Source organism: Benincasa hispida, chromosome 2 (genome assembly GCF_009727055.1).
Source record: "Benincasa hispida cultivar B227 chromosome 2, ASM972705v1, whole genome shotgun sequence".
Taxonomy (NCBI): domain Eukaryota; kingdom Viridiplantae; phylum Streptophyta; class Magnoliopsida; order Cucurbitales; family Cucurbitaceae; genus Benincasa; species Benincasa hispida.
In genome coordinates this window covers 28,148,033-28,160,007 of record NC_052350.1, presented here as the reverse complement: position 1 = coordinate 28,160,007, position 11,975 = coordinate 28,148,033, and the positions used below count along the sequence as shown (strand labels likewise).

Below are 11,975 nucleotides of genomic sequence, written 5' to 3'. Positions count from 1 at the left end.
AATTTTGTTTCATGATGATAACACAAGCAAAGTGTTATAAATATAGTCTTTTTCAAAAGTGATCATATTTCATTTAAGCCATAAAAAAAAGGGTCATCTACATGTACACAAGAAATAATAAAATAAAATAAAGGTCCAAAGTTTGAGGGTAATAACAAGATGAAATCTTCAGAATAAGTGTCTTTTTGTTCATAAGTACAAATCAAATGCAATAAGAACAAAAAAAAGAATGTTGTTAGATAATATAAGATTAAATTTACTTTCATCCATCAACTTAAATTTTTGGGTTAATTGATAATTTAAAAAAAGAGTTGGTTAAATAATATTGATTGGATTCAATATATTTAATATGCACTGAATAATTAATCAAACACAAAATAGTAATTTACTATAATATGCATTTCGTAAACTCTATTATAACCACTTCTTTCAATCTTGTAATGGTTGTTCTTGCTCCTACACACTTTCATTCCTTTTTCTATCTCCTTTGGCATTCCCATTTACTCCATTTGCACCCTCTGTTCCAACAATTCTCTTCCAAAACCAATGATTCTGCCACAATAGATACACTTCTTCAATAGGGACTTGTTTAGTCTCGGGCAACAGGAAGAAGATGAAGCTACTCATAATTACAATCAATCCGGCGAACAACAGGAAGATTCCGTACCGGAGATGACACATAGCAGCAAGGAAACACTGCGCTATCAAAGCAGTGAAAAGCATGTTGACACACACCACCATGCTCTGCCCGGCCGATCTCGTCTCCAATGGAAATAGCTCGCTTGGCACGAGCCAACCGAGCGGCCCCCATGACCTTCCATAAGCCAACACGAATATGCATATCACTATCACAAGGAAGATCCCTATCCCTTTTGGAAGTTCTTCCCCTTGTCCAAACTTAAGTGCGAGTGTCACTGCTACTGCAATCTATAGAAACAATATATCGTTAAGATCTCCTATTCTGATATCATGTTAAAAGAAAGTTGATTTAAATGAGAAGTGCACCTACCAGACAACATATCATTTCTGCTCCGGCTTCAAGGAAGAAAGCTCTTCTACCAAACTTATCTACCAAAAGCATTGAAATGAAAGTAGCAACAACAAGGGCACCACTTGTGATGGTAGATGAATAAAGGGCTGCATCAGAACCAAACCCTAAACTTTGGAACATGACAGGAGCATAGAACAGAATGGAGTTCATGCCAGTGAGTTGTTGGAATGCAGGAATTCCCAATGCTCCAATCACTAGCTGGGGTCGGTTTTTTCGCTTCAAGAGATTCTTGAACGGGTGTTTTATCGCTCGTGCCTCATTGCTCGCATCGATCAGATCATCAAACTCGGCATCGACTTTCGTCGTCCCTCTGATTTTCTCTAGCACAGCTCTTCCTTCCTCCATTCTGCCCTGCTCTACCAAACTGTTGGGTGTCTCAGGAAGGAAAAGTCCTCCAATGAACATTAAAGTTGCTGGAACTGTGGCCAATCCAAGAGACAACCTCCACCCCCATGGATGAATCTTATCAGTTCCATAGTTTATGAAGTTTGCAATCAAAATCCCCAAGCAAGTTGTCAGCTGAAACAGCTGGTTAACCGCTCCTCGGATCTTCGCCGGGGCCATTTCAGATAGATACAATGGCACTGCCTGCAAAATTAGGAGAAAATTAAATAATCATTTGTTTAGATGTAAGATAAAAATGTCAAATTTTTATTGGAATCTCAACTGGGAAGGACCGAAAAAAAAAAACTATTTCAATGAAGAGTGCTCGTTGTGAAAGACGAAAATATTTGAGACATATTTCTAAAATGCTTTCATGTTGTACACTGCAAAAGATAAACTAGCAGATTTCTTACTTGGTTGCCAAAACCGATACCGATGCCAAGGAAAATCCGACCAATGATCAGCATTGCTACGTTAACTGCAGCGGCGTTGATTACGCCGCCTAAAAAAAAGCTGACGGAGCCGACGAGGATACTCGCTCTTCGACCTCGCTTTCTTGTTACATAAGAAGCACCAAAAGTGGAGACAAGACCAGCAAAGTATAAAGAGGATGTGAAAAGAGTGAGGATTTGGTTGTCATATTTACAGTAATCTGTTTCTTTTAGATGAAGTTGCTTTCTTTTGTATACTTTTGGGAAAAATTCCTTCAGAAAATCATCCATGGAAGTCACTCCACCTGAATTTTGTACAACATAAACTCCATCATTCTTTCCCACAGAAGCAAATTAATCAAAAAATAAATAAATATATGGCCCATGAAAAATAGAAAACAGATAATTTAGGCATTCTTGGTAATAATTTGGTTTTTTATTTTTTATGTTTAATAATTAAGACTATAAACACCACTTTCATATGTTGTTTTCTATATTTTTGTATCTATATTTTAGAAGTGTTTTTAATATTAAAACCAAAATTTTGAAAACTTAAAAAAGTTATTTTCAAAAAATTATTTTGTTTTTTAAAATTAATCAAGAATTCAACTCTTTTCACTTCAGAAAGATGTAAAACATTGTAAAAAATCGAAAGAAAATAAGTTTAATTTTAAAAAACCAAATGGTTACCGAGCCTAAGCTCTACCCTGTTTGATAATGATTAGGCCCTATTTGGTAATCATTTCGTTTTTTGTTTTCTTATTTCTAAAAATTAAATCTATTTCATCCTCATTTCTTATCATGTTTTGCATATTTTTTTTAATACAATTATTGATTTTTTAGCCTAATTCTAAAAACAAAACAAGTTTTTAAGGACTACTTATTTTTAGTTTTTAAAATTTGGCTTGAGTTTTTAAATGATTGGTAAAAAGTAGGTAACATGGGTGAAAATAGTATTTATAGGTTTAATTTTTAAAAATAAAAAATCAAAACCAAATGATTACTAAACCTTAATTTTTATTATTATTTTTTTAAAAATTAAAGCTTATAAATAATACTCTCAGATCTCACCTATAACTTTGGGAAATTACTTCTTTTAATTAAAAAAAAAAGTTTGATTTTAAAAAAATGGCCTACTCTTAAAAGAAAAAAAAAAAAGCATATTTTTTATATTATTCTTAATTATTTGATGTGACCCCACATGGTGAAGTAAATGACATTTTTGTCCTCCTCATTCAATAAATGGTATGAAACTATCTTCCACCAAATTTTTTTAATTAGGACTTTACCTAATAATAATTTCAACTCATGAAAAATCCATCAAACTTCTTCACAACCATCAAGAAATTAAAAAATTAAAATTTAATCTAAAAAAGTACAAATTTTGTGCATATTTAAACCACAAAATTCTTTTTAATTTTCACGATTAAAACCCTTTTTTGCCCCCAAAATCACACAAAAAAGACAAAGGAGAAAGAAAGAATTTTTTAAACATATTCGGAACAGAAAAATCACCCAAAGGGGCTGAATGAACAAGAAAAGCGTGAGCGGAAAAGGCTCACGTGCCTCGATTTTCAAAAAAAGGTAACTAACTTTTAGCAATTTTTTGTTTTGTTATATCCTTTTACTCATATTTTCAAAAATTAAATCTCGATTTGGATTGATTTAAAAAATATACTTTTCTAAAATCTCATTTTATTTAAATTCAAACAGTTTAAATTATATTTTGAAAACTATTTTGAATGGTTGTTAAACACTCTAATTTATTGAAACAATGAATTATTTTTTAAAATAAACACGTGAAAACAAATTTCAAATATATCTTAAATCACGTTAATTTTTTTTAAAAGATTTTTAAGATTTAACTCTAAATTCAAGTATTTCTTTAACGGATGAAATATATAAACAATTAAATTTTAATAGTAAATTTATTGAAATTTGCACATTTATTAAGTAATTTTATTTAACTTTCTTTTTTATATATTCATGACCAATTTCTCTACTTTTCACATTTATCAATTCTATCTTCTTCTTTTTTTTTTTTCCATATTTATCGAGAAATTCTATTTTAACGTGACGAAAAAAAAAAAAAAAGACATAACCTTCGTGAAAAAAAACAACAAAAGAAATCACTATCGATGAGGTCCTAAGGGTTGTCAAAACCTCTAAAGTCTAAATGAAAAATCTTCCCCTGTTTTACAAAAAGGGGATTTCTCTATCATTGAGAGGAAAAAAAAACAAGAAATTAAGCTTAATTTCCGATGAATACATGTTCAAATTCAACAAACATTTCAGTTAGAAATCTTCCAAGTCTTTTTTTTTTCTGCTGAATCAATTCATCAAAATCCATATGAACTAAAACAAGAGCAACCCTAGAAAAGAAATCTCCAAGAAACTAAAAATTTCTGAAAACAGAACAAGAAAAACTTACCAGAAACTCCAAGATCATAGCCAAACAAAGAGCCACCAAGAGCTGCAACAATACAAGCAATAACAAAATAGCTCGTAATTCGATACTCATAAAGATGAGCTCTCTTCAATGGCGCACCACCATCTCCAAATCCACCCCCTGCCATGTCCCCTGTTTTTCTGAACCTCCTCTGTTTTTCCCCTAAATAACAGAGAGAGAGAGAGGGAGAGAAAAAAAAAACCAAAACTCACACCAGCTGCTACTGTTACACTCAAACTTTAAACCACGAATTTCAAATTGAAATCCCGATTTTCTAATCCAATTGGGTTTAGAAAATTAGAGAAAACGAGGATTTTCAAAGAGACAATGGGATGGGACCATGATTGCCATGTGCAAACAAGAGTTGACTATGAACAAAAAACTTCCATTTTCTAATCTTATTTATAAAGAAATCATTTAATTTTTTGATGGAATACAGTGAACAAACCTTACCCCACCAATGACCAAACCCAGCTGTGTTTTTTAAACCATCCACTAAAACTGACTAACTGTTTCAGTAAAATGTCCATTTTTTCCCCCTAAAAGTTCGCAATTTTTCTTGGAAATTGAATCAATCAAATCCAATTTTATCCTTTGCATTACAACTTCATCCCTATCTCAATAGATTTAATCTTTTAATAAGATTGGAAGTTGGTTTCTTTTATAATCTCATATAGGTTTAAATACTATTTTTATTGTTTTGTATTTTAGATGTGGTTGGATTTTGTCGATATGTTTTCAAAATGTCTATTTTGACTTTTGTTTATGTAGTTAGTTGATATATTTTAAATCGAATGATTAGGTATAACTTCCATACAACTATTTTTTATACATAATAAAAATAATCAATTATAAAAAAAATGTTACATGACAGATTTTTATTAAAGGTAGTCAAGTTTTTTTTCCTATTTAAAAAAAGGTAGCTATTTGGCTACTCTTTGTAAAGTTTATCCATCAAACGGATTGTTTTTTAGGTAAGGGATGAGATTGTGAAATCTAAAAAATTGTTTAATTGTATGTAGGGTCAATGGTGAAAGGTGTTAGAGATTTGGTGTTGGCTATATTCTTTTTAAGTATGTTGTGCCTATTGTCTCACGAGATTTTTGTCATCTTGTCCCATGTTTTGTCTTACATAATGCCCCTATTAATGCTATTTCTGTCGAATTATTTTTCTTTATTTGAAAAACTCTTGGTGATTATTTCTAAAGGATTTTTCAATCTTGGAGCTCAGCTGGCCAACTTTGGGTTGTTTATCCTTTTCTGTTGTGCATATTTATGCGGTGGTTTGATGAGATTTAGGGTTACGGTTTTGAAACCTTGTGTGAGTCAATTGTACAGTTTTCGGGAAGACATCTTTCATGTGTGTCACTCTTTGTGATTGTGAAGCTTTTGTTGTCGATCTTGAGTGGTTCTTTGAGTCATTTTGAAAGATTTACTGGCAACTTGAGAAGGGATTCTCATACTTAAGGGGAGCCTAAATATTTCAAGTAAAGTGGTCTTCAATTGAAGTTGGAAAGATAGAAGTCATCATTGTGAGGGAGTCTCACACATAAGGAGGGGCCTAAGTTTCATTGAGATGGAGTCTCACACTTAGGGGAAACATAAATTTTCTATCAATAAGTTAAGTTGTTTGTGTGTCACTATAAAAGCCTTATATTTACAGATAAATACAACGATGTAATCATTTAACTCATCATTTAGTAAAAATATCTTTCTAGGACATATTGTTCCCAAATTTAGGTGGTATTTCACTTAACTAAGTTACCTAACCTTGTGTTATGTTCTATTGCTTTATTATTTGTCTTTACTTTGTTATCCTTAGAACTGTTGTAACATTGTGTATAACTTGTGTTACGTGGTGTGTTAGATAACCTTTCTTTCAAAAGGAAGTTGAAGGTTTTTTAGCTATGGAGCCAACTTCAACTCCTTGAGTCAAAACATCTCTAAAATGATCACGATTCAATTAGATTATTGAGTATAGTGTCATGTTGAAATTATTATCAAAAAAAGGAGACAAATGGTCATTTTCTAAAAATACAAAGACTAAATTAACGTTTTCAAAATAAGATGGACTAAAATGAACAAATACTAAAAATACAACAACTGAAAGGAAAGTTTAGAAAGTACATGAACTAAAACAAACAAAAATTACAAATTGAGTGACCAAACAAAAAAATATCATACGATTTAAATTTTGTTTCAATTTCACCCAAATAATTTTAAAAATTTTAAATTAGTTTTTATGACCTTTGTTGTTACTCTTTGAACATATGACCTTTGTTTACATGTTGGACAAATTAGTATTCGTTGTCTAGCTACGTGTGCTGTAGTTGACTTATAAAACTGTTTAGAAAGAATTATTTATGATATTTCACAACACGAAGGTAAGGATTAAAACAAAATTATTAAAAGCATAAATAACAATTAAAATAATAGAGATCAATCTGTCAACGTAAATATAACTCATGCTTAAAATATTTAGTCCATGTTTGGAATTAATTTTGAAATTATTAAAATTATTTTAGCAATATTAAAAATCACTTTTAATCACTGAATAATTATAATGGGTAGCATTTTTATGGATGTTAATCATGAAGGATTGTGAAATCCGATGCAAAAACGAGATCAATCCCAATTTTCAAATCTCATATAATTAAATATACAGAGAATATTAATATGCATTTTACAGAATTTTACAGCATGCTTTTAGAGATTAAACAGAGAAGGTGAGTTAGGGTTTGGATCATACTTACCCTTGAAGAACCAATTCTTCACGAATTCCTTCTTGATTCGATCACGAACAATTCGAATCTCCTGGAACCAAAAACTGCAATCCAAGATGACCACCATCAAGAGGTAATCCTCTATATTCTCCATAGGGTTAGAGAAATAGCAAGAGGGGTAGACTTTGCTAGTTTTTGGGAGAGGGAGAGGATTTGAGAGGAGAGGAATTTATGTATCTGTGAGAGAGCTTACTGGGAGATCAAGACCAAATAGTTGGATCAGATCACTCCTCTGTATCTATTGAAAAAGGAAGAAGAAGATCTTGTAAAATCTTCCCACTCTCACGTTCTGTAAAGAGAGAAAAACCAGGGGAAGGCTCCCTCCTTTATTAAAAATTAAATTAAAACTATTTTAATTTAATTAAAAATATATAATTATATAATAATCACTTTATTATATAATATATATTATACCATATGTTATATCTAATATAACANATAGTATTAATAATAGACTTCTATCAGTTTCTATCATTGATAGACAATGATAGACTTCTATTAGCCTCTATCACTAATAGACATTGATAGACTTCATCCCTGTCTCTTATACACATCTAGATGTGTATAAGAGACAGATACAATATATATTATACTATATGTTATATCTAATATAATATATAAACTATAATTGTTATATTGTATCAAATACAATATAACCTATAGTTTGAATTCCCTCAATCATTTATAACATTTAATATAAATCAAATTTATATTAAATTTAATTATATGAATCCAATCCATATAATTAGTATTTGAATCATATTCAAATATTTAATTCTTCTCAAAATGAACTTTACATAATAATATGCCAAATACATTATATTAATTATATCACATATAATTAATTTAAATTAATTATATCGTATATAATTAATCCCTCAATTAATTTAAACAATTCAAATTATTCTAAATTAATTCTCAATAATCCCAGTTGAACTACAAATGAGACTTTATGAACATGTGGATTGAAGCTCCAATAGTACTTGAATAATTAATTAAACTCATTTAATTAAATTACTCGATATCCATTAATTGCTAGTCACTCTACTAATGACCAACAGTTGCACTCTTCGCACTACAGATATATTTCTGTGTCCATTGGATATAACCAGTCAACAGTGCGATAACCTTTCACAAATTGCTCGTAAGTATAACTTGGTCAAAACTATTTGCCTTTGTAGTTCCATCTAACTCCTTAAGTACCATTGATCCCTTTAATGAACAATAAGTCATAGTTCAACTATGATCAGACCCCTCTCGAGCCAAGAGAGAGTATGGCGCCACATTGTTCAAGCCCTAGAATCAGCACTTAAGGGAGCAAATTATCTACTTACCCCGACAGTAGGGAATGAGTGAATTCTGTTTTGTGTAGCTGTGTTCCTAGCTTTCCAATAGGACGAATCTCCAAAACGGTAGGCATATTGAGTCAGAGATCTGGCAACTCTCACCCATGCAAATCAAAGGACCGCCTTCATAGGTAGGAGTTCACAACTCTCAGGATTCAGATCGTGTCACCTATGGTCATCTTGGTGAATGTAAGTCTCTACTATTAACATCGTTATATAATGAGACTAATCATTTCATGGTCTAGTCTTATGCAAACCCTTTTGTATAGAACAAACCCACTCACATGAATTTACATGAATGATCAAGATCAGATCATTTATAGAACTTTACAATAATTGCAACATCTACAAAGCAGGCCGTATTCATAGTGTCATCAGAATAAGATATTCAACCTTATCCATCTACTATAGACTATTTAGGTTATCACTTAAACACGATCAACTTGTATGTCTCTATATATATGTTTAAGCTATAGAAGTTAATTTTGAATGTTAGTTTATTGGTTTTGTGAGTTAATGCTACTAAATGTCGAATAAAATACTTTAGATTTTATTAAATAAATAAATCGTTTGTACATTACAATTACAAACTACAGGACCCACGAGATTTAGGGTATCAACCCTAACAAATCAAGTGTATAACAACATTTTTAAAAAAATTACAAATATAGAAAAGTCTATCAGGGATAGACTTCTATTGCTGATAGACTCTTACCAGTGACATGGTCTACCACTAATAGACTCCTACCAGCAATATGATCTATCACAGATAGACTATCTAAATTTTGTCACATTAGTATTTTTTTTTTTTTTTTTACATTATGCTATATCTGTTAATACTGTCAGCCTGATTGCTATATTTGTAATTGTCCCGTTAGTTTAATATTTAATTTTATACTTGTAAATGTAAATTCATATCATTAAAATTGAACATGTTTCAAAGTTATTTTAAACTATTTCAGAATCACTCTCAAATACACTCTTACTCATTGTCTGAAGTCATTTTTTTTGGCACAACAGTCATGGGGATAAATACAAACAACTGCTCATTTTAGCTCTCACATTTAAATTAACATTAACATCAAATTATTGATATAATACATATATTAATTGTGGTAATTTAAGATAACATTAATTAATTCATATTTTGTAGGAAAGAAAAGTCCATTGATGTTATCCATGGAAAGATATGTAGTTTATGGAGGGATTTTTCCACGTTGACTGAATAACGAAAATGATGTGGGGAACATTAATTCAAATCTCAAACAAGGAAGGTAATTAATTACTAGTTGATGTTTTGTGCTTATCCCAAAGATAAATAATTTAATTATTTTTTTTTAAAAAAATAAAATACAACTTTGTTATTGTATTCCGAATTTTACTTTGGTTTCTATATTTCAATAATGTTTATTTTGATCCTTTCGTTTTTTCTATTTATTTCATTTGTAAGAGACTAAAATGTAACTTTTAAAACTTCAATAACCAAAATGAATAAAGTTGAAAGTATAAGATCAAAATGAGTATTTTAAAAATACCAAAATTAAAAAATATAGAGACCAAATAAACATTTTGAAAATACATAAACTAAAATGAATCAAAATTAAAAGTATAGATACCAAAGTAGTATTTTAAGAATAAAAAATATATAAATTTTTGGTACCCACGTCTCGAGTCTAATTTCAATCTGATCCCTAAGTTTCATAATATTACACATTTAGTCATTAAATTTTGAGTTTGATTTCATTTTAATCCATGTATTTCTAAATGTTATAATTTTACCTTTGAGATATGGGTTTTGTTTTAATTTGATCCTTAAGGTTTAATATTTATACTTTTAACTTTGATTTTCCACTAAACACTCACTTTTTATCTTTAATGATAATATCTATTAATTAATCTAAAATAATAAAAAATTATAATCAATTAAGTTTTATTATTTCTCATCAATTTTAAAATTAAAATTAAAACTTCATTTCATAATTACTAAAAACTAATTAATACATAATTAATGATAATAATGAAAAGTGAATATTTGATGAAAAATCAAAGTTAAAGGTATAAATCTTTCCATCCGATTAAAATTTCAATATTTCAAAACTTTAACATCTAAATCAAATTAAAAATAAAAACTAATTCTAAAAAGGTTGGATGTTTTTGGGTTAAAAAAAGGTATATACTTATCCATTTTTGTTTCTCTCTTTCCAAATGTTTTTGTTTCCTATTTAAATATTGGACGTACATGATTGGCTGGACTCAGAATTTAATATGGGAAAAAGAGAGAGATGATTTTAGAGTAGTAGTTTAAAAAACTGGGCACTTTTTATAATATTTCGAAAAATGGGATTCATTTTATTAATTTGGCTAACTTGTCTCTTTCCTGAAGTTGCGTTTTCAAGAAATTAATTTCAGTTTTAAATCAACTATTTGATTCTAAATTAGTCGTTGTATTTAAATAGACAAAATAAATAAATAAATATCATTTTAATTTCTGTATTTTATAGTTTGTTTAATTTCAGTTTACGTACTTTTAAATATGGTTTAAATCTTATTTTAGTCTTTAAACTATGAACTTTGTTCTATTTTGATCTAAGAACGTCCGTTTTAGTCCTTAAACTTTTAAAAAGTATTTGTGAGACCGCTTCTATTTTAAAATGATTTGCATCAAATGACTTGATCAATATTAGGTTAAAAGTTGTTGAATCTTGAGATCCATTCCGCTAAGATATTTTGGTCTCTTATCTCATGTTCAACTAGAAACAAGTTTTATTACTTCATCTTTTTGAGCAAAATGTTTTAGAAATAGAGAAAAATAATGTCGAAAAGGACATCAATTAATTCAATTCGACAAAGAAGGTGAACAACTAAATGACTCGCCTGAATACTAGCAGTGGCTTCCTAACCAGACTGAAAGAGCATGACAATATCATATCTCATGTAATTCATCACTGCCTTTCACTTGTTCCTTAGTAGCTTTATCCTCGTCAGACCATTTTTACCACTATTTTGTTGTCATCAAAACCCCCACCAAAACAAAATGGAAAAAAAATTCAATCAATTAATCCTTATTCCGATTATAAGAAAATAACAAAAATTGATGAATAAAGAAAACCTCATTTCTCACAAGCTTTTTGTAGTGCTCCCAAAATCAATGACTCCCATTTACCAACATTTTAAAGCAAAATAGGGTGAATCAGAAAACATAAATTCGAAACCCATTTATGAAAAATAAAATTAGTACCATTTGGAGAAGTTGTAGCCACGACAAAGGAGAGTGATGAATTGCCTAACGATCTTGATGGAACAAGCACCGACTTCCGTAATGGTGTTCATGGCCAGAGAAAAAAAAGAAGGAATACCGATTTGCGAATAAGAAGAAGAATGGTGCAAGCTACCTCACAATTATGTCCATATTGACAAAATCTTAACGGTAGGGACAAAAATATGCATTCTTTTAGAAAAATTAAGGATTAAAACGAACGTTTTTAAAAGTTTAAGGACCAAAATAAAACAAAGTTCATAATTCACGGACCA

General features: G+C 29.8%; 1 protein-coding gene across 1 annotated transcript; it reads right to left on the bottom strand.

Moving 5' to 3' along the window:
• Window positions 1–311: 311 nt before the first annotated feature.
• Window positions 312–7,086, bottom strand: LOC120072344 (sugar transport protein 14). Its single transcript, XM_039024817.1, has 5 exons — window positions 7,069–7,086; window positions 4,298–4,477; window positions 1,849–2,171; window positions 1,010–1,639; window positions 312–927 (listed from the first exon to the last, which is right to left on the bottom strand). The coding sequence occupies exons 2-5, from the start codon at window positions 4,440–4,442 to the stop codon at window positions 457–459; spliced, it is 1,569 nt and encodes a 522-aa protein (XP_038880745.1). The 5' UTR covers window positions 4,443–4,477; window positions 7,069–7,086; the 3' UTR covers window positions 312–456.
• Window positions 7,087–11,975: the final 4,889 nt, after the last annotated feature.